The sequence below is a fragment of the Mus musculus genome, chromosome 8, assembly GCF_000001635.26.
Source record: "Mus musculus strain C57BL/6J chromosome 8, GRCm38.p6 C57BL/6J".
Lineage (NCBI taxonomy): Eukaryota > Metazoa > Chordata > Mammalia > Rodentia > Muridae > Mus > Mus musculus.
In genome coordinates, this window is record NC_000074.6 from 20,899,480 (window position 1) to 20,922,680 (window position 23,201).

Here is a 23,201-nt window from a genome sequence, read left to right on the forward strand (position 1 = left end):
ACTCTCTGCTACTTTTGTGTTCCTATGGGTGAATACTACCTCTTCTGCCACAGATGAGTCCCAAGGTCTCTAAAATAACCACCTCCTGTCTAAGACACACTTTAGAGCTCCAACACCAGAACCTAATTTGCTGGAAATGTCCATTATTCCACTAGCCAACAATGGAAGTTTTCCTCCAGATTCTGCATCTCTAAGGACCAAATCTCATGTTGCCACTTCCTGTATATCTTTTCTTTTCCCTTTGTTTTTTGTTTGTTTGTTTGTTTTGTTTTTCGAGACAGGGTTTCTCTGTGTACCTCTGGCTGTTCTGGAATGCACTTTGTAGACCAGGCTGACTTCGAACTCAGAAATCCACCTGCCTCTGCCTCCCAAGTGCTGGGATTAAAGGAGTGCGCCACGTTTTTGTTTTGTTTTGTTTTGTTTTGTTTTGTTTTGTTTTGTTTCTCTCTCATGTGGCCTGGGTTACCTTGAAAGCATGTAGCTAAGGGGGACCTTAAACGTCCTAATCCTGCAGCCTTCACCACCCAAGTCCTAGGATTAGGCTATCTGGTTTCACCTATCCTTCTTTGTCTCTTCACTAACTCCAATTGTGTGTCTTTGGCACTATCTTAATCCGTACCCGGAATCCTTGCCTACAAATATTTCCTTTTCAGTTGTGTAATGTACTAACTGGCTTCCGTTTCTAGCCTTCTAACCCTTCTCCACACCACTAAAAATTCTCCAGTGTTACTTCACAATACAAAACACAAACTAGATTCACTTAGTGTAGTATCTGACATACTCCAAATAACAGCCAGTCCTTTGCAAGTTTTGTCTCTTATGGCTTAGTTTCCTAATTCCCCCGTAATAGCCACCATAATTCTGGTGTGAAAGCCATACATATTTTCCCTCACATCGAAAAATTTTTAGATCATTTCAGTTTTCGCTGGTAGTCCTTAAATGTTACAATTCTGCTCAGGCATGACCTTACCAGGTAGATGATTTTGATCTGTTCCTGGTTATAACTTCCATGCCTGTGAGTTTCTGATTAAAGTTTACCTTGAGTTATGTCTCCAGCTCACTAGCACAGTTCAGATACTCAGTGGTTGATTAAAAATTAGTAAATAAAGAGAATGACACATGGGGGTCTCAGTGTTCTGATATAATTCAGGAAGGACAGGAAAGATAACTTCCTCAGGTCATGGTTCTCATACAGCAGAAGCTCCTGCCAGGGCAAAACCCTGGCATGCGAATACACTTTGTTTTCCTCCTCAGGCACACAGTGGTAGGAGAGTCACAGTAATGGTGCTCATAATCTGTAGAAGGAACACAAGCTGTTTTAGGCAGAAATTCTCAAGCTTCCTGTGCAAAAATCTATAGCATCCAGTAGGATCAGGAACCCATGGACTCACTGTTGATGAAGGCATTGATGAAGGTGCCTTTCTTCTGTGCCAAATCTTTCCACTCATTCTGTCTTTCCTGTTTACAGCCTTCAGGAGTTGGGTATACAGGTGTTAATGAAAATAACAATAAACAAATTAAACATTAAAGAATTTGTGTTGTAATTTGAAAGATGAGAATCTTCAAGTATTCCTATAGGATCAACATATCATGGAACATGTATACATACTACTAGAGCTCTGTCATAGAGCTGCTCAAAACTGCTGCTTTGAAACAAAAGCAGCGTTCGTCCTCCCAGAACAGAATTCTGTTGATACTATAATACAATCACTTGTTTCCCACAGATAGTAAAACATTTGAAGATATATGATATGCCCCAAAGATTCAAAAAATGTATATTAATTCCAAGGCTTACAAACCCATGTTTTGTAATGTATGTGTCATAAGAGAATGAGATTATAGATATAATTTTCTAATTTCATGAGTAAAGGACTCAGAATGTCAGGTGCCATGTAAGGTAGAGACTTCCTAACCAGAAAAACAACTTGCACCTTACTCAAGATTAAATGTAGCTTCCTGCTTGCCTCTTACTTGGAGGGAAAGGAACACTTATACCAAATGCAGGGGCTGTGGGTGCCCCCTGTGGTCTGCCATGTCTATTATGAACAACCGCAGAAGCTACCAACTTCATAATTCAGACAGCAGATGCTCCTGAGGTGACTCATATTAGCATCATAGCCTTGGAGTAGCTTTCTGGGCTCTGCACATAAGATGTGAAAACCAATACCAGAGCTGAATGCAAGGTCTACCCATCCCATGTCCTCCTAACTTGGCCTCAGCTTGACAGACCAGTTTGGTGCCATTCTGTCCACACACTGAAAGGGACATGACTAGAACTATGGTCATAGTAGAGATACTTCACAGATACCCATTTCTGCACTGTTCAAGGTTAGAGTGAAAACATGATTTGTGGGGCTCTCCCTTTAACATCCTTCCACTCCACACTGGAAGCTGAACTTATCAGAACTAAGAAGATGGATGCTGAATAAGGCTTACCTGCCATGGCTTGAGAAATCAAGAGGATAACAGGGATGAGAAGGTAAAGTAATTTCATGGCACCCACTTCAGTGGAAAATGCCTTGAAGCCCCTGGAAGAAACAATGGTGATGTTGAGCAGAATATAAGGTTCTCTTTGACAGGATTAATCGTCATGGCTGCACGTGGTAGGGAGGACACTGCTGTGTTGAGACTGCAGGTTAAAATATGCAACAATGGATAACCATGAACTGAACAATGTTTAATAATGAATGCCTAGCTGAGGGTATTTCTCCTGTTAGTGGATCAAGGATTAGGAAAGAACAGAAACAAAGATAGTAAAAGTGAAAAATGACAAAATTGGTGATCTGTTTTATGAAAAAGCTTCTGATGTTTGTGGCGCTGTTTTTAGATGCCCTCACTTAAGAATTATGACCTTCTACCTCAACTCAAACATCTTATCTTCACAGTAATCAAGAATGCCTAATGAGAATGCCTAAAGAAAATAAAAACCTTTGCCTACCTCTTAAGATCTTCCTTATGGGGTCTCTTCTCTCAGGATATAGTTGTTCATGTCTCCATAAATATATGACACCCACCACATACCCAGCCACTGCTGCCTCCTTTTCCATTCGTTCTTGTGAAGGCTGGCCCTACCCCACATGGACCAATGAGAGCTGTCAAATATGTCTGGAAGAACCCTGCTGATTCAGGTTTCTCTTCAGAAGATGATGGAGTCACATGACTGACTGATAGAATCTTATGTTCTTGGCTCTTGCACTGCTAAGCCTAACACAGTCCTTGGGTTCATGAAATCTGAGGGGCTTTCCTCAATGAATCATTGTAAGAAGTGTCTTGGGAAGTGGCTGATTCAAAACGTTTGTGTCTTTTCCTCTTCTCCCTTGATTATGTACTTTATATACTAGGACCAGTTACAAGGAACATATTGGGATTAATGGGATTTTCTTACAGGTAAAAGGAAATTAGTCTTATCAGACTGAGGCACTGATGCTAACCCCAAGGAATTGAAGGCAATGAATTTAGAAGTATTAATATGGTGATAAAGCTTGTATATGCTGAAACCAAAACTACACTGCAGTGTGCCTCTGGACTCTGAGCACTTCAATGCACTAGATAGTGTACTATTATCTCACAAGGCTTGGCTATTAGCTGCAAGCTCTTAGCATTAACAACTCTCTGTAGACTAGAAACAACCATCTTTAATTCAGAACAAAGTGACTTTAGAAACCAACTCTACTCTTCCCAATAAGTGTTGCTGTTTAAAAACACCATTGTTCATAAAATGTTTAGACCAAAACCATAAAGTTTCTTTATTATTTGTAACCACTTAATTATTTCTGACTTTATTTCGATTAGGATAAAGATCAGTGCAGAAAATCTAAGAAATTAAAGCTATTTCGAGTCTTCAAAAGTTTTTAAAAGAACAAGTCCTGAGGTAAAAAACAAACAAACAAACAAACAAACAAACTGAATAACAAAATAAAAATGCATTATACATACTTATGAACATAAGGGACAAAATGCAGTGTATAAATGTTTTGAATTTTCAAAGCATTATTCATTCTTTAAAAAGTATTAATTTTAAAAAGAAACACATATAAAGATATCCCCCAACAAACCAAAGCTGGGAGGACTTGTCACAGAGGGTGTGCAAAAGACAGATCTTCAAAGTGAAATGAAAATAAACAAGAGAGGATATGAACGTCAGTAGGGTTAATACACTGAACAATAAAGATGACTACCATAACAGAACAGTGTCAGGCATTAAAGTTAAAGGACTGAAATATAGTTAACAAAAAGTTTATGTGAACATGATATAAAAAACATAAATCGTAGCCGGGCGTGGTGGCACACGCCTTTAATCCCAGCACTTGGGAGGCAGAGGCAGGCGAATTTCTGAGTTCGAGGCCAGTCTAGTCTACAGAGTGAGTTCCAGAACAGCCAGGGCTATACAGAGAAACCTTGTCTTGAAAAACCAAAAAAAAAAACAAACAAACAAACAAACAAAAAAAACAAAAACAAAAACAAAACAAAACAAAACAAAACAAAACAAAAACCCATAAATCGTAACATCTGTCACACCAATGGTCAACCAGAGAAGCCCACCTGCAGAGTCGTAGAACACTTCCGAGTTTAACTGTTATCAGCTTAAATTAAATTGTTAATGAGCATATGATATTTTCCGAAAGCCTTCCAGCCACAAATAAAATATTTCAAAGATGTGCAAAACCAGAAAACAATTCAAACCACGTGGCATGTCGAAGCAAGAAAGGAAAAAAATTAAAAGCAGGGGGAACAGAAGAATCGCAAGACAACGAGTAAAATATCAATATCTAGTCCCTCCCTCTCTATCATTGCCCTGGAAGACAATGGATCAGAAGCTTTCATCTAGATTCGGAGCAGCTAAATGAATAAAGGTATTCAGATATATGCCGTCCGCAGAGCCTCACATTGTATTTTGGGTGCTCACTGAGTGATAGTTAAGGAATGGAACGATAATCCATAAAAATGCTAATAAAAATACAAAAAAAAAATAGATCTACAAAGTGTCTATAAGACCAGCAAAACTTTAAGTGAAAAAAAAAAAAAAAACTGTCATGAAATGCAGAGAAGGCTATTATATAATGATAAAATGATTGGTGAGAGAAGATATGGTAATAGTTGTAAACATCTATGCAGCCAACACCAGAGTATCTAAATACATAAAGCAAATATGGACTGAGCTGAAGGGAGAAGTGCACAGCTAATAGAAGCCGAGCTCAATACCCTGCTCACAATTAGGACCAGCCAATAAGAAAATGTGTGTCTGTATGTGTATCTGTGTGTCTGTGTCTGTGTCTGTGTCTGTGTCTGTGTCTGTGTCTGTGTCTGTGTCTGTGTCTGTGTCTGTGTCTGTGTCTGTGTCTGTGTCTGTGTCTGTGTCTGTGTCTGTGTCTGTGTCTGTGTCTGTGCAGGTGCCTGTAGAGGCCAGAACAAGGCAGTAAATTCCCTGGAACTGGAGTTAAAGGCAGTTTTGCACCACCTGCTGTCAAGTGGTGCAAAACCACTTACTCATCTCTTCAGTACCCAGATCTCTCATATTCTTAAGGTTTTCTGTTCTTCATTTCTTTCCTGTTCATCCATAGTTTCTCATTGAAACTTTTTTTTTCAAACCAGCTTTAGCATCCACAGTGTCTGCTGACTTTTCTCCCAAACAATGACTGTCTTGTTTCCTTGCATGACGAATCCCATTCAGCATTCGTTCTTTAGCAGACAGTCTCTGCACTCACGCATTCCTTGCAAGTCCAGGCTTGCGCATGCTCTTAGCAACCAACTGGCACCTTCCCCTTCATATTGGAACACAGATTCGTGCCACATTGTGGCTTCTAAGATGCGGGAGCTCCAGCAGTGTCAAGTCCCAGGGACTGGACCACCAACCAAAGAATACACATGGAGCGAGCCATGGCACTGGCCACATATGTGACAAATTGATGGCCTTGTTGGTCATCAGTGGAGAGGAACGGCCATTGGGCCTGACGGTGTACGATGCTCCAGTGTAGGGGAATGCCAAGGTGGGAGGACAGAAGTGAGCGGGTGGGGCAACGCCCTCATAGAGACAGGGGGAGGGAGATGGGATAGGGGGAGGCTCTGAAGGGGAGACCTAGAAAGGGGAGAACATTTGAAATGTAAATAAAATATTCAATCAAAACAAAACAAAACAAAACAAAACAAAACAAAAAAACACTGTTTCAGAGTAAGCCACCACCCACTTTCACAGTTAGTCTCTTTTCACTATCTGTTGTCACGACACAGCCAGCATAATACTACCTGGACACTGGTTCTATATTTTTTTGGATTCTGTAGCTATCATAGCTGTGTGGAAAATGAAGCTTCATTTAAAAAAAGAAAGAGAAAAAAGAAAATAAATGAGGGAGCTTCATCTTCATCTTTGCTGAGCTCTGCTGCTGCTGGTGCCCACTTTGGTCTCTTTTCTCTTTTCTTGATCTTGTGGTTTAAAATCAATACGTCAAGGTTAAATTTTATTTTCGTTGCTCTCTTTGGGTGCATGGCACTTTTCACATCCATAGAGCCCTGTCTTTAAACACCCCACCCCCAACGCTAATCACTATATTTTTAAGTGTTGCTTCGTTTCCATCCTTGACTGCTTGCTACGTGTTTGACGAGGCTGTCTTATGCCTGCTTCCTTTCCCTTTGTTTCTATTTCATGGCGTCACCCTTCTTATCTTTAGCCTTCCTTTCAGTCATCTTTGTGCTTTAATCTGCGTGGCTTCTCCAGCTCCATCACGCGTTCCTCGGCTGTGTCGAGTCTACCATTAGCTGTTAAGCTGAGTTTCTGATCCGTAATTGTGCTTGTGGGTAACATCTGTTCAAATATGTCTGGTCCGTTTTACCATCTCTGTGAAGTTTGCATTTTACAAATGTAAGCAGTTGTTACATGATCAGTCATTATTTTCTGTGGGGCCATTTTTTGGGGGTGGAGGAAGAATCTCTCTCTGCTTGGCAAGTTTTGAATGGTAGGTCATACTTAATCGGTTTTAATCTGCTAAAATCTGTATCCTAAAATTGAGAATTTTTTTTTAAAGGGCTCTTAATAGTTGATGACCAGCTCGGGTTTTTCCAGATTCACACTATTTAGACTTACAGACTTTGCTTGGAACCTCTCCCACAGCTCCACAGGCTTAGGACAATAAGGACAGTCACTTCAGTTTCTGCATGGAGCCCAGATCCCTGTAATATCTCATATCTGTGGTGTGCACTTTTGACCCCCCTCCCCCACACCTTGGGACTTTCCTATATATCCTTCAGCCTGCCAAACAGATGCTTTGGTGGCAACACAGTGATTTTTAAAGCCTGCGGTCCTCTCTGGGTGACCTAATTAAACAGTCCATCAGTGGTGAGAGCCTTCATATACAAACCATGCATACATCAGCCACAGGGCTCTCACTTTAACCATGTTATTTGTTTTAAAATTCATAGGCTTTAGAATAGAACACTTTAACATTGCAGTGAAATTAGAAAATGGAAGATTCAACCCAGTTTACAGATGGATGGCAAAGCCTCAACAAATATTTAGGAGTAAAGCTTACTTTACAATGGGTGAACTATAGTTTTCTATAGAAAAAAAAAAGAAAACCTTTATTTATGAGTAGCACTGATTTTATTCAACATGATCCTAGTAGGGCTGATTATTCTTTATAAAAATCTTTACATTTTAAATGATAATTTATGTAAGCTTAACGCAAATAGCATCTAGTCGTTATTTTAAAATATTATTTTTACTTAAAGTTTTGATAATACCCAATATGCTTTATTAGCTCCAGTAAGATGTATATGTCTGTGTGTGTGTGTGTGTGTGTGTGTGTGTGTGTGTGTGTGTGTGTCACTGGAGGTTTTGCAAGTTTCTGTGCTAAGAAACCAAGCCCAGGACTTCCTCAATTCCATATTGCCATTTGGAGAATAACTTCTTATGGAGTTTTTGTTTTGTTTTGTTTGTTTTTCTGTTTTTTTTGTTGTTGTTGTTGTTGTTTTCAGATACTCTTGTGGCTGTGGCAGGAATAGTTGACAGGGGCTTCCAAGTTCTAGAACAATTTTAAAAGTCACAAAGATCATAAAGATCACACCTTCCTGCTTTATCCATTCAGTCATACAGTTCTGTTATGCTTGATACCATATGAGCAATTTGATAAGCCCGTGAGCATTTCACTAGAGGTCTGAAAGTTCATCTCTGGTCTAGTAATCTGGGCATTAGAATTGCATGTGTGCCAGCGTTTTTCATGGATCTCTTCATGTTTGTATCCTAGCTGCACTTGATGCCATCAGGAAAGCAACAGGATAAAATATATTTCTGAGGAGGAAAGAAGACAGCTCAAGCGTGGAGTTGAGAGGATTCCATCTATGTTGGAAAGGCACACACTGCAATTCAGCATGTTAGATATTTAACATCTCTCCTCCTTGTAGAAGCTCAAACAAAACTGGAGACATTGTAGACAGACTATTTATCAAACAAAGTAAAACTTCCTCTATAAGATGCCTTAGACCAATAATTCAGGGGGATGCTGAAAGAAATTGAAAGGCCCTGTGAGCAAATTACTCTATTCACAGCAGCTTAACCATTCATGAAACATCTTCTCCACAGCTGTAACTTTCTCCATGATGCATCTTACTTCTTTTCTTTCTTTTTGAGGAATTATCTATAACTTTATTTCTTTTAGGACAAAGATGATTTTTTTCTTCTTAAAAAAGCATCCCTAATATATGCTTCCTTAAAAAGGTATATCCTATATTATTTATTTTTCATTCATATTCATTTCCTTTCTTCTTTTTATTTACAGTGGGTTCCTTCACACTTAGGATTTTTAGCTTTAGAACTCTTAATTTATGGTAAAAACGAGGAAGTAGGGGATTTTGTAATCTTTAATTTTTGAAAAGATTTCATAATCTTTACAAAGCATGTTTCCTGGTAACATATTTTATAATGTCATACAGGACATTCTTACCAGGAGATCCCAGTTCCTCTTTTGTAAGAAACCCAAAATGGGCATTGAATCGTCAAAAAAGTGGCCTTGGCAGTGGGACATGGGAAAGGTGCATCATCATTGTGTCATATAAACTGCCTTCCTGTCAGTAATGTTCATGACAAAGCTGTTAATGATTGACAAATTCTATAAGAAATTGAGCTGGGAGCTTTTGTTTGTTTGTTTTTTTTGTTTGTTTGTTTGCTTGTTTGTTTGTTTTTTTTAAAGTCAATGATACTACTCTAGAATTCACCAAAAACAAAACAAAACAAAAGACATCAGCAAAGGACAGGTTTTAGGTTTCCATAGGATCCCAGATTCTGTTGTACATAAAAAGACAGGGATAGCTATGCAAATTGGGGTTAAAGTAATCTTCTGGTTGTCTAGAAGAGGCTCTGGTTCTTAAGAGACAATGTGGCAGGGAAGTGCCAGGATGACAATCCAAATTCCATGAGGAAACATACCTTTGCTGCATAGAGCCAAGAGTGTCAGTGTTCCTCTGAAATAACACCATGGAAGAGGAGTTAGCAAGATTCTCAGAGCCAGTGGTCAGGTGAACCAGAATTTAAAACAACAACAAACAACAACAAAAACCCAGCAAAATATATTTTTAAAGTGTTCATTGCATTTTTTTTCATTTTTTTATTAGGTATTTAGCTCATTTACATTTCCAATGCTATACCAAAAGTCCCCCATACCCACCCACCCCCGCTCCCCTACCCACCCACTCCCCATTTTTGGCCCTGGCATTCCCCTGTACTGGGACATATAAAGTTTGCAAGTCCAATGGGCCTCTCTTTCCAGTGATGGCCTACTAGGCCATCTTTTGATACATATGCAGCTAGAGTCAAGAGCTCCGGGGTACTGGTTAGTTCATAATGTTGTTCCACCTATAGGGTTGCAGATCCCTTTAGCTCCTTGGCTACTTTCTCTAGCTCCTCCATTGGGAGCCCTGTGATCCATCCATTAGCTGACTGTGAGCATCCACTTCTGTGTTTGCTAGGCCCCGGCATAGTCTCACAAGAGACAGCTACATCTGGGTCCTTTCAATAAAATCTTGCTAGTGTATGCAATGGTGTCAGCGTTTGGGTGCTGATTATGGGGTGGATCCCTGGATATGGCAGTCTCTACATGGTCCATCCTTTCATCTCAGCTCCAAACTTTGTCTCTGTAACTCCTTCCAAGGGTGTTTTGTTCCCAATTCTAAGGAGGGGCATAGTGTCCACACTTCAGTCTTCATTCTTCTTGAGTTTCATGTGTTTAGCAAATTGTATCTTATTCAACGAATTAGAAGGAGCAATTTGCAAATTCATCTGGAATAACAAAAAACCTAGGATAGCAAAAAGTCTTCTCAAGGATAAAAGAACCTCTGGTGGAATCACCATGCCTGACCTAAAGCTTTACTACAGAGCAATTGTGATAAAAACTGCATGGTACTGGTATAGAGACAGACAAGTAGACCAATGGAACAGAATTGAAGACCCAGAAATGAACCCACACACCTATGGTCACTTGATCTTCGACAAGGGAGCTAAAACCATCCAGTGGAAGAAAGACACCATTTTCAACAATTGGTGCTGGCACAACTGGTTGTTATCGTGTAGAAGAATGCGAATCGATCCATACTTATCTCCTTGTACTAAGGTCAAATCTAAGTGGATCAAGGAACTTCACATAAAACCAGAGACACTGAAACTTATAGAGGAGAAAGTGGGGAAAAGCCTTGAAGATATGGGCACCGGGGAAAAATTCCTGAACAGAACAGCAATGGCTTGTACTGTAAGATCGAGAATTGACAAATGGGACCTAATGAAACTCCAAAGTTTCTGCAAGGCAAAAGACACCATCAGTAAGACAAAAAGACCACCAACGGATTGGGAAAGGATCTTTACCTATCCTAAATCAGATAGGGGACTAATATCCAACATATATAAAGAACTCAAGAAGGTGGACTTCAGAAAATCAAATAACCCCATTAAAAAATGGGGCTCAGAACTGAACAAAGAATTCTCACCTGAGGAATACCGAATGGGAGAGAAACACCTGAAAAAATGTTCAACATCCTTAATCATCAGGGAAATGCAAATCAAAACAACCCTGAGATTCCACCTCACACCAGTCAGAATGGCTAAGATCAAAAATTCAGGTGACAGCAGATGCTGGCGTGGATGTGGAGAAAGAGGAACACTCCTCCATTGATGGTGGGATTGCAGGCTTGTACAACCACTCTGGAAATCAGTCTGGTGGTTCCTCAGAAAATTGGACATAGTACTACCGGAGGATCCAGCAATACCTCTCCTGGGCATATATCCAGAAGATGCCCCAACGGGTAAGAAGGACACATGCTCCACTATGTTCATAGCAGCCTTATTTATAATAGCCAGAAGCTGGAAAGAACCCAGATGCCCCTCAACAGAGGAATGGATACAGAAAATGTGGTACATCTACACAATGGAGTACTACTCAGCTATTAAAAAGAATGAATTTATGAAATTCCTAGCCAAATGGATGGACCTGGAGGGCATCATCCTGAGTGAGGAAACACATTCACAAAGGAACTCACACAATATGTACTCACTGATAAGTGGATATTAGCCCCAAACCTAGGATTCCCAAGATATAAGATACAATTTGTTCATTGCATTTTTAATTTATACTTTCCTTTGATAAAAAAAACTTTTAAAAGCACATATTTACTTTGTTTTATTTTTATATGAACGAGTGTTTTACCTGTGTGTATATGTACCATATATGGGCCTGCTGCCCTTGGAGGACAGAAAAGGGTGTCAGATCTTCTGGATCATTTATATCCCTGCTGACCACCTCCATAATGCATGTGGGATACATATTTCTTGGGAAAGAATTGAAGCAACCTAATACTGGGAGGCAGGTCCTCATTGCTTTGAATCTTATCCCTGCTATTCTCTGTGTGAATAAAGAAACATTGTGTGTGCCCTGATTTATTGAGTCTATTAATCCTACAAGTTAGTAACTAACTAAAAGTGATAGGTGATAGTGAATTTCAGGAAGATCTGCTGGTTTATATCTTCTTGAGGACTTAATCCCAGAGCTCTTTGGCCTCTGTCTAGAGAAAAAATTAAATTATGGGTTCCACATGAGTGTCTGCCCCTGAGGCTTAGTGGCAATAGAGTGAGCTTTTGTGTCATCTTTGATGCATTAAAGAATTTCTAATAGTGCTTTCTGTGTGGCTTATTCCAGCATGTCCCTAAATTGAGGGAAGATAGCAATAAGGGTATTTTTATTTAACCTGATACCCCCAAGGCGGGACATCAATAAAATATTTTAAGCAGTTGGTTCTGACACTGAAAGCACATACAAGCATTACCACAAGAGACTGAGCACACAGCAGACAGACTACACAGACTTCTGTTAATAAATTAATGTATTTAAAAATGGAAAAAGAATATGTGAAATAATGCATGGGTAAATAGTTTGATTTAGCAATTCTACAATGTGCACTACTGTCAACGTGTCATGTTATATAGTAAGTATATAGAATGTTACTTGCCAGTTAATATAAACATATGCTTTGCAACATATAAGTGAATCAATGAAAGGTATAAATAGCAGTGCTAACTAATGATGAATAAGTGAAACACACCTGCATCTCGGACCTGCACAATCTGTTATCTGGCCCTTGATTTATGAAGATCTGATAGTTCTTCGAGACACCCATGATTGAACATAGCTTCAAATTCAGAAGACCTTAATAGCCAAACTGTAAAACAGGTGGCATGAGGTGCCAGAGAACAGCCTGTCTCTTATGTACTATTCAGTGAGGCCCATCATGGAGACCCAGCTAAAAAACCTTCAAAGCTTCATATTTCTCTCCCTTGATATCTTTTGAAATCCAACATTTGTCAATATACAACATACTGAGTGTTATTTATTTATTGCTATTTTTAAGCTCAGGGACAGTTTTAATAGAATTTCAAAGAAACATATGAAGAATGTTAGCTGTAACTCTTGGCAAATGATTAGAGGAAGGAAATGGGGGGTGTGGGGAGAAGAGAGGAAGCACCACCATCTGAGTTAGGTTGGCACGCAGGTCTGTCACACAGCAGGCAAGCTGCCATGTGATGGGGAGGGGACCATTAGAGAAATGAAAAGTCCAAATTACCCTAGGAAGCTTATTTAGGCTCTGGTCAATGTGTAAAAGACAAATGAGGGGAAGATGGAGAAGTCAAGACACAGGAAGGAGCACAAACCTAACAGAATCTTAAGGGAGATCTGCAGCAAGTATGTTAAGGGTAGGACTTCTGGGAAGGAAAAATACATTAGCTCGTTAAAGGACTAATTAGCCCTACTATCTCTTCAGCATGGCTTAAGGTAGAACCTTCATGAGGACTGGTCCATTTGCTAGATGATTGACATACCCAACTGGAATGCTATGTCTTTGCCAGGTCAGGGATTAGATTCATTTAATCATAAGGAATTTCCCCATAATCAGTCTTTATGGGCACTGCAGAAGTGACCCTAAAACTGTTTAGGAGATGGGCTGAAATTGGAGCATAGATAGAATATATATATTTTAGTGAGGGGATTTTTATTTAAGGATAGATTAAAGCCTTTTTTTTATTTTAAAGCATTATTGTCTTTTATACTCTTTTTTTAATTAGGTATTTTCCTCGTTTACATTTTCAATGCTATCCCAAAGGCCCCCCATACCCACCCCGCCAGCCGTCTACCCACCCACTCTCCCTTTTTGGCCCTGGTGTTCCCCTGTACTGGGGCATATAAAGTTTGCAAGTCCAATGGGCCTCTCTTTGCAGTGATGGCCGACTAGGCCATCTTTTGATACATATGCAGCTAGAGACAAGAGCTCTGGGGTACTGGTTAGTTCATATTGTTGTTCCACCTATAGGGTTGCAGTTCCCTTTAGCTCCTTGGGTAATTTCTCTAGCTCCTCCATTGGGGGACATGTGACCCATCCAATAGCTGACTGTTATCATCCACTTCTGTGTTTGCTAGGCCCCGGCATAGTCTCACAAGAGACAGCTATATCTGGGTCCTTTCAGCAAAATCTTGCTAGTGTATGCAATGGTGTCAGCATTTGGAAGCTGATTATGGGATGGATCCCTGCATATGGCAATCACTAGATGGTCCATCCTTTTGTCACAGCTCCAAATTTTGTCTCTGTAACTCCTTCCATCGGTGTTTTGTTCCCATTTCTAAGAAAGGGTAAAGTGTCCACACTTTGGTCTTCATTCTTCCTGAATTTCATGCATTTGGCAAGTTGTATCTTATATCTTGGGTATCCTAAGTATCTGGGCTATTATCCACTTATCAGTGAGTACATATTGTGCGAGTTCCTTTGTGATTGGGTTACCTCACTCAGGATGATAGTATATATAAGTGACCCTAAAAATTCCACCAGAGAACTCCTAAGCCTGATAAACAGCTTCAATGAAGTAGCTGGATATAAAATTAACTCAAACAAGTCAATGGCCTTTCTGTACACAAAGGATAAACAGGCTGAGAAAGAAATTAGGGAAACAACACCCTTCTCAATAGTCACAAATAATATAAAATACCTTGGCATGACTCTAACTAAGGAAGTGAAAGATCTGTATGATAAGAACTTCAAGTCTCTGAAGGAAGAAATTAAAGAAGATCTCAGAAGATTGAAAGATCTCCCATGCTCATGGATTGGCAGGATCAACATTGTAAAAATGGCTATCTTGCCAAAAGCAATCTACACATTCAATGCAATCCCCATCAAAATTCCAACTCAATTCTTCAACGAATTAGAAAGGGCAATCGGCAGATTCATCTAGAATAAGAAAAAACCGAGGATAGCAAAAACTCTTCTCAAGGATAAAAGAACCTCTGGTGGAATCACCATGCCGGACCTAAAACTGTACTACAGAGCAATTGTGATCAAAACTGCATGGTACTGGTATAGTGACAGACAAGTAGACCAATGGAACAGAATTGAAGACCCAGAGATGAATCCACACAACTATGGTCACTTGATCTTTGACAAAGGAGCTAAAACCATCCAGTGGAAAAAAAGACAGCATTTTCAACAAATGGTGCTGGCACAACTGGCAGTTATCATGTAGAAGAATGCGAATTGATCCATTTCTATCTCCTTGTACTAAGGTCAAATCTAAGTGGATTAAGGAACTCCACATAAAACCAGTGACACTGAAACTTATAGAGGAGAAAGTAGGGAAAAGCCTCGAAGATATGGGTACAGGGTAAAAATTCCTGAATAGAACAGCAATGGCTTGTGCTGTAAGATCAAGAATCGATAAATGGGACCTCATAAAATTGCAAAGCTTCTGCAAGGCAAAAGACACCGTCAATAAGACAAAAAGGCCACCAACAGATTGGGAAAGGATCTTTACCTATCCCAAATCGGATAGGGGACTAATATCCAATATATATAAAGAACTCATGAAGGTAGACTCCAGAAAATCAAATAACCCCATTAAAAAATGGGGCTCAGAGCTGAACAAAGAATTCTCACCTGAGGAATACCGAATGGCAGAGAAACACCTGAAAAAATGTTCAACATCCTTAATCATCAGGGAAATGCAAATCACAACAACCCTGAGATTCCACTTCACTCCAGTCAGAATGGCTAAGATCAAAAACTCAGGTGACAGCAGATGCTGGCGAGGATGTGGAGAAAGGGGAACACTCCTCCATTGTTGGTGGGATTGCAAGCTTGTACAACCACTCTGGAAATCAGTCTGGCGGTTCCTCAGAAAATTGGACATAGTACTACCGGAGGATCCCGAAATACCTCTCCTGGGCATATATCCAGAAGATGTTCCAACTGGTAAGAAGGACACATGCTCCACCATGTTCATAGCAGCCTTGTTTATAATAGCCAGAAGCTGGAAAGAACCCAGATGCCCCTCAACAGAGGAATGGATACAGAAAATGTGGTACATTTACACAATGGAATACTACTCAGCTATTAAAAAATGAATTTATGAAATTCCTAGAATATATTTTTACCATGAAAACCTAGAGATCTCAAAGCTGCTTGCCAGAGGAACTAATGTCTGGATTGGAGTTCTAGTTTCCATCCTCTTGTACAGCCCTGAGGATTTTGTGTTTGTTTATAGTCACAAGAATACAATTATCAGAAAGACAGGAACTCAACCTCTGTGGTGATCCCTCTTAACAGACAGTATAGGGAATAGATACCAATGATGCAGCATCTTTACGATCATCTTCGCAAATCCTGGCTTGCAGCTAATGGTACCTCAATGACTGCAAACCCTCACAGCATTTTCTTTAAGTAGTCACTGATCAGGATCCAATTTATGGCTGATACTGCTTGTCATGTGTTCTGAGGCCAGTCATGAGCTCTTGCTTTCCATGAGATTGTGTCTGGTGAAAATGCTGGTATTATGGCATTTTCTCCATGCCTTACAATTCCCTGATTGGTCTGCAATAGTTCTTGCCTTCATGTCCTCTCGATTCCAACTTTGCATTGTACATCTAGACCAAGTCCCTCTCTGAGGCAGAAACAAAGGATCAGGATACCACAGATAATGTCCAGATGAGGATGAGATAAGTGACTACAAAAAAACTACAGCCCTGCCAAGGAAACCCTCTGACTGTAATTTGAAATCCTGCCTTTCCTCAGGCTTCCATCCACATTTCCAAAGAACAGTGGGATCTTACAGGTAGTATAAGAACCCTGGGGCTGTGGTGGCTAGTTTTATGTCAACATGATACAAGCTAGAGTTACTTGGGAAGAGTCACCTTCAATGAAGTAGCCCCATCAGACTCACCTGTGGACAAATGTGTGTGACATATTTGTGATTGATAATTAATGTGGGGGTTGGTCTATCTCACTGTGGGCAGTGCCACCCCTGAATGGGGGGGGGTGCTTGAGTTCTAAAAGAAAGCAGCCTAAGGAAGCCAGCCAGGAAGGAGCAAGCCAATGAGCAGCATCCCTGCTGGCCTCTGCATCAGCTCCTGCCTCCACATGTCTTCCTTGATTTCTTCTGGGTGATGAACTTACAAGCTATAAAATAAAATAAACCCTTTCCTCCACAAGTTTTCTTTTCATGATGTTTATTATAGCAATAGAAACTTACAGAGGCTTCCTCCTCGGGCCCAGCGTCATGATGCCATTCCTCAGCGAGCTTTTTGGATAACACTTTACCTACTATAGTAGCTTGTCTCCAGCTAGCCCACCTCGCACTGGTGAACTCTTTTGCATCCAGCCCCATTCCATATAGGCAGAGTGTTTTTGGAAAATAGAAGAGCCTTTGACTTGGCATTTCTATTTATTGTCTGTGATTTTTTTTTGGCAAGTTTTTCAACCTGGTTAAATTTTAATTTCTATATCTATAAAATGTGTTTGATAAAACAGAATGTTTTCAAATAAAAATCTTTGTAAATATTATAATATACATGGATTCTCCCCATTGTCTTCCTCACTCTGCCTACCTCTTCTCTGGCCACAATAGCCAGCAATGGTGACGGCAGTGAGATGTATGGTTCAGACTTGAACATGTTGCTCTCACTCAGACCACAGGAGCCACACTCAGATCCCTCACCCGCCAGGTTCCTTGACCCTCTGGCGTGTCAACTTCTTATTTTGCAGCAGACAGTGAAAGCTCTGCAGGGTCCTCTGAAAGGCTCACAGTTTGGTGTCCCCTGCTTCAGGCAGATACCTCCTCGGAGGTAGCAAGGTCTTTCAAAATTGAGTGCACTGCTGATAGCTAAAGGCAAAAGAGAACATTTGCATCAAGACTGGAGAAACTTGACATCATTGCTGTGATGAGAACGCTCAGATGTCGCTGTTCAGAGCCTATGGAAAGAATCTTTGCTCTCATGCACATTTACGGCAGCCAAGTGTATAAGTTTAGATGTCACCTCATCCTGTCTATTTGGTAGAGAGGCAGCTGAAGATGAGTTTCCTAAGAACACCTGGAGTGTCATGAAGACATGATGATCATATACAAAAGGAATGTTCATAGCTAATTCTCTCCCTCCCTCCCTCCCTCCCTCTATCCCTCCCTCCATTCTCTTTCACTTTCCTTCTCCTCCTTTTAGCAGTATCTGGGAAGAATCCCATGTCTTACAGATAATTTGGGGGCACAGAGGATAACATTCCAGTCATCCTCTAGTGCTTTACCTTCCAATGATCATTAGCTTCAGGAAAGAGGAAAGCAGAAATAATGAAAAAGGCCATGATGGTTGGTATTTACCGTGCAGTACCTGGAAGACGGCAAAGAGAGCCAAGAAGAAACCATGGAGTCTCATTATTGTGGAGGTTGGTCCCAGAGCCCTAATGGTGAAAATCAAGAAGGTAAAATTAGAAGGCTGTTTCTCTACGAGAGGAACTCATGCTGGCCCACATGTCTTTACTGAGACCAGCTGTGAGTAAAACCATTATCCACAGTTTAAAGTGATTTGATTATTTTCCTTGGCTAATAAAATCATGAAAATTTTGTACTGTCCTAAAGTCCTGATTTTGCCCTCGGTCGCTCACAGTGACTGCTCACAGTAGTATCATCCTCTGGGCAGACTCTCTAGGTCCCACCCATTGCTGCCTGCTTCTTCCCTTCACACATTCCAACTACCAGATATGAAGATAAGGATGAGGTGAGTCTGAGATATGAATGTCAGAAGCTACCACACCCTGACATGGAGTCAGGTTATTACAACTGGAGACCAAGAATGGTCCCTCACAAGCCAGGACAGGAATCTGAAATATGTTGATTGGCTGGGTATTTCAAACCTCTTTAAATGTAAAATTCACTATGGGTTGGGGCTAGGTATAAACTTAGGTGATATCTACACTAAGACAACAGGGACATCATACTTGTCAAGAAATAGTAAAAGAATACATCCATTTACCTCTGAAATTTGAATATTATTGTTTGCTTGCACTTAAATTTATCATTTTTATGATTTAAAAGCATATATTACAAAATTCAAAATAACGGAGAAATACTAAAAGTGAAAGGTTAATAAAAAGACCCCATTGCTTCCCACTTTTCAAATATAATCGTTATTTACAGTTTAGAGCAGTGGTTCTCAACTAAGGGGGCAAGTGACCCTTTCCTCAATTAAGCGTTGCCTATGACCATCAGAAAACACAGATATTTACATTACAGTTCTTACCATAGCAAAATTACAGTTCTGAAGTAACAATGAAATGATGGGGGTCACCAGGACATGAGGAACCGTAATAAAGGGCCACCACAGGAGAAAGGTTGAGGACCACTGATTTAGAGTGTTTTAATTATTTTCTTTTGTTCATAAAATCATGTAAATATTATTTTAAATTTAGCATATGTGATCAATCTTCATAGCCAGCTCACTTATATTTTTCCATTTAAAGGCTTTCTTGAAACATCTCTAATATTTGCAAGTATATTCATCTTAAATGTGTATCTTTAAAAACGTATGTGATTATGGCCTTCCATAAATTCTTAGAAATGGAATATTATAGCAAAACATACTTAAAGATTTACTACATGTTATCAATTACTCATTTGGAAACTGCCATATACTCTACTCTCTTACTAATGTGTATGAAAGCATTAACTATTAACTATTAACAGTGCTATTGCAGAGACTGATTTTTAGAAATTATTTTGATCTGTGTCAGTGAGATAACTGAGTAATAATATTTCTGTTTATATTAGTATGCATTTTAATTCTTTTTTTTTCTGAGATTGAAGTGCTTTTCATGCTCTCTGGTTATTTTTCTCACTGCTGACTCATTTTCAGGTTGTTCCACCCCTCTTCATGATTCCAAAGAATTTCACATATGTTTAAACTACATATCTTTCATTGTCACATGTATCAGACAGAGAGTTTCTGATTTGCTTTTGCCTGGCACTTTATCATCCAGTAGCTGATACTCATGACTGTGCTCAATACTCCCTGTATATTACTCATGTTCATCTTCTCTTAAGGATGCTCATTTTATTTGTGGTTTCATCTAATTCTGTATGCATTTTTTTGTCAGGGCAATCCTTAGTTTTTGAGCCCTGGATTGGAGACAGTTTTGAAATGCATGGCAGCCATGCATTCTCAGTAATTATATGAAGAGTGTACTTTGCCCCATCCAGAGATATGGACTTTGGAAGCCCACAGAAACCCTGTTATTGAGTGTGTAATCTCATATAAAAAGCACAGGTATGGCTTCTTGCTAGGTTTTGGAGGAATTGAGTCTGATAGACTTTGGCCACAAGTACTGTGAGGAAAGAAGATTTGGGGATGCTCACCTATGGAGTGATGGAGCATGGTACTGTAGAAGAACATTCTTCGTGCTCTCTGGCTACAAAATTTCAGAGCTCTTTTTTTTAATTAGGTATTTTCTTCATTTACATTTCCAATGCTATCCCAAAAGTCCCCAACCCCCCCCCCCACTCCCCTACCCACCCACTCCCCCTTGTTGGCCCTGGCATTCCCCTGTACTGGGGCATATAAAGTTTGCAAGTCCAATGGGCCTCTCTTTCCAGTGATGGCTGAGTAGGCCATCTTTTGATGCATATGCAGCTAGAGTCAAGAGCTCTGAGGTACTGGTTAGTTCATAATGTTGTTCCACCTATAGGGTTGCAGATCCCTTTAGCTCCTTGGGTACTTTCTCTAGCTCCTCCATTGGGGGCCCTGTGATCCATCCAATAGCTGACTGTGAGCATCCACTTCTGTGTTTGCTAGGCCCCAGCATTGTCTCACAAGAAACAGCTATATCTGGGTCCTTTCAGCAAAATCTTGCTAGTGTATGCAATGGTGTCAGCGTTTGGAAGCTGATTATAGGGTGGATCCCTGGATATGGCAGTCTTTAGATGGTCCATCCTTTTGTCACAGCTCCAAACTTTATCTCTGTAACTCTTTCCATGGGTGTTTTATTCCCAATTCTAAGAAGGGGCACAGTGTCCACACTTTGGTCTTCGTTCTTCTTGAGTTTCATGTGTTTAGCAAATTGTATCTTATATCTTGGGTATCCTAAGTTTTTGGGCTAATATCTACTTATCAGTGAGTACATATTGTGTGAGTTCCTTTGTGATTGTGTTACCTCACTCAGGATGATGCCCTCCAAGTCCATCCATTTGCCTAGGAATTTCATAAATTCATTCCTTTTAATAGCTGAGTAGTACTCCATTGTGTAAATGTACCACATTTTCTGTATCCATTCCTCTGTTGAGGGGCATCTGGGTTCTTTCCAGCTTCTGGCTATTATAAATAAGGCTGCTATGAACATAGTGGAACATGTGTCCTTCTTACCGGTTGGAACAACTTCTGGATATATGCCCAGGAGAGGTATTGCTGGATCCTCTGGTAGTATTATGTCCAATTTTCTGAGTAACTGCCAAAGCTCAAAGCACACATTGCACCTCACACAATAATAGTGGGAGACTTCAAAATTTCAGAGCTCTTAATACCAACATTGCCCAGCATGCCTGGATGCCACTGGTTGCTTAGGGATTCTATTATCTTCATCCTTTGGGTTGTATCTCCCTGTGCCAGCCCTTCATAATTTGACTCAAGGAGGGTGTATCAGGAATAGTTGGAATTCATGATGACTGTCCAGGATTCAATATTGCAACATCACTTCTGAATTATCAAATTGGAATCCATGGTACTGCTTTGTTAACATGTTAAATCTAAATTGTAGGAGGTTTTTTTTTTTTTTTTTTTTTTTTTTAGGAAAAAAAAAGTCAAGAGCCTGATATAAGAGTTTGTCTTCATTGCATGTGTCTTACTAGCATGTCTCCTTGGTTCCATGTAATAAGGTTTTTCTATAGATCCAGAACGTTTTCTCAACATTGTTGACAGTTATTATGAACTCTTATGCTTTATAGTTTCTCTGCAAGTCTTTCATTGTTTGATAATTGACAAGGTTTGCTATTGTTTTGTTCTGTTTTCTGAGGACAAATCTGTTGATTTTTGCATTTTAATTTTCCTACAATCTCACACATGATTTTTTAATGTTTTTCTTTACCTTTTGGTAGTTATTTCTCCCATTTGTTACTTTTAATATTGCTGTGAGGATACCTGGCTAAAGCAACTGATGCATACAAGCCATCATAGCAGAGAAAACACCGCCATAGGTGGTTCCATGGCAGCAGGACCATGTGGCCAGAACCATTCACCTTCTTATAGCCTAGTGCAACAAGAATCAGAGAACTCACCACAAACAGGTCCTAGTAAATCACAAGACCCACACTCATGACTCGCCTCCTCCAGTTAGATCCACCTACCAAAGGCTTCACAACCTCCCCAAGTACCAGCAGCTGGGGGTTCCAAGCATTCAAACCCAGGAACCTAGGGGAATGTTGCAACTGTAACACTTATTAGCAGTTTTCAAACATAAACACATAATTATGTAAAGAACTGTCCTTTTGCCTCCTTATCTAATAGCACAGAATAACATTAAAATTGCTAGAACTTCCAGAGACCAATCTCTTAACCTGTTAACTTATCCATGGGAAACCATAGTCAGATGAGAAAACAACAACAACAACAAAAAAAACAACAATAACAATAACAACAAACTCCACCTTACCAAGCAACTTGCCATAGACACCCTTTTTCTCAGTTAGTAGAACATGGGAAATTGCCTTATTTCCTCCCCATTTTCTTCCTTGCTCCTTGATACTTCACATAAGAGGTACAAACTTCTTTAATATCTGAAACCCAGAAGGGGAATAAATCAGATTTTTAAAAATAGATGTTTCTGCAGGTTTTTTTTACATGTGTAATACCTTCCATAAAAAGCCTTTGATTTTTCTTCCAGAATGTGATTACGAATTTCAACTCATGCATTAAGCACAGGTTGTAGTTTTAGCTCAGATGTTCTTGGAGATCAGAAATGAGTCAGTGCCTAGCAGAGAAACTGAAAGAATTTTAATGAGCACAGAAAAGCCTGCTGCCTCTATGATCCTTCACCGGAGTATGCTCCCATTAGGGTCCAGAAACGATGTGACTCTGTTCAACTCAAGAAATTTATTGAATAAGGAAAAAGCCAAGGTTATTTATCTAGCAATACTGGGAGAGTTGTCACTGTTTGAAGCTCTGAAAACAGTCCCTGAGAACATAGGGAAAGTGGGGAACAAAAGCTAAATGTAATTCTTTTTAAGGAAGCAAAGTGAGAAAGAAGAGGTGGATGCTGAAGTAACTGAAGAAAAGAAAGAAAAGAAGCAGGGGAGGAGAACTTCATGAGAGTCTTTTGAAATCCTTTAACGTCTCATGGAGGTGTCCTCTGAAAAAGCTAGCATCTCAGCAGATAACTGG

The 23,201-nt window shown here is 39.8% G+C and overlaps 2 protein-coding genes across 4 annotated transcripts; both read right to left on the minus strand.

The window, feature by feature from the left end:
• Positions 1 to 1,126: 1,126 nt before the first annotated feature.
• Positions 1,127 to 2,977, minus strand: Gm15056 (predicted gene 15056). 2 transcript variants are annotated; one of them, NM_001177471.2, is made up of 3 exons: positions 2,437 to 2,977; positions 1,392 to 1,478; positions 1,127 to 1,295 (listed from the first exon to the last, which is right to left on the minus strand). In NM_001177471.2, the coding sequence occupies exons 1-3, from the start codon at positions 2,492 to 2,494 to the stop codon at positions 1,174 to 1,176; spliced, it is 267 nt and encodes an 88-aa protein (NP_001170942.1). In that variant the 5' UTR covers positions 2,495 to 2,977; the 3' UTR covers positions 1,127 to 1,173. The 2 variants fall into 2 exon arrangements, with proteins under 2 accessions (NP_001170942.1, XP_011240405.1); XM_011242103.2 differs by having other exon boundaries at positions 1,392 to 1,469; positions 2,437 to 2,505.
• Gm6040 (predicted gene 6040) lies at positions 2,481 to 22,619 on the minus strand. Of its 2 annotated transcripts, XR_001778383.2 has the most exons (4): positions 22,474 to 22,619; positions 18,158 to 18,237; positions 17,394 to 17,668; positions 2,481 to 2,528 (listed from the first exon to the last, which is right to left on the minus strand). XR_001778383.2 is itself a non-coding variant. In NM_001025353.2 (3 exons), the coding sequence occupies exons 2-3, from the start codon at positions 18,210 to 18,212 to the stop codon at positions 17,532 to 17,534; spliced, it is 192 nt and encodes a 63-aa protein (NP_001020524.1). In that variant the 5' UTR covers positions 18,213 to 18,237; positions 22,474 to 22,592; the 3' UTR covers positions 17,011 to 17,531. The 2 variants fall into 2 exon arrangements, 1 of the variants encoding a protein (NP_001020524.1); NM_001025353.2 differs by lacking the exon at positions 2,481 to 2,528 and having other exon boundaries at positions 17,011 to 17,668; positions 22,474 to 22,592.
• Between the last annotated feature and the right edge of the window lie 582 nt (positions 22,620 to 23,201).

Excerpts from the sequence above, each read along its gene's own strand:
- Gm15056 (NM_001177471.2), bottom strand. The coding sequence starts at position 2,494 with ATGAAATTACTTTACCTTCTCATCCCTGTTATCCTCTTGATTTCTCAA. Across the intron at positions 1,479-2,436 it reads GATTTCTCAAGCCATGGCAG|CTCCTGAAGGCTGTAAACAG; the intron begins GTAAGCCTTATT and ends CTGTATACCCAA. Across the intron at positions 1,296-1,391 it reads CATCAATGCCTTCATCAACA|ATTATGAGCACCATTACTGT; the intron begins GTGAGTCCATGG and ends TTCCTTCTACAG.
- Gm6040 (NM_001025353.2), bottom strand. The coding sequence starts at position 18,212 with ATGAGACTCCATGGTTTCTTCTTGGCTCTCTTTGCCGTCTTCCAGGTA. Across the intron at positions 17,669-18,157 it reads CGTCTTCCAGGTACTGCACG|CTATCAGCAGTGCACTCAAT; the intron begins GTAAATACCAAC and ends TTTTGCCTTTAG.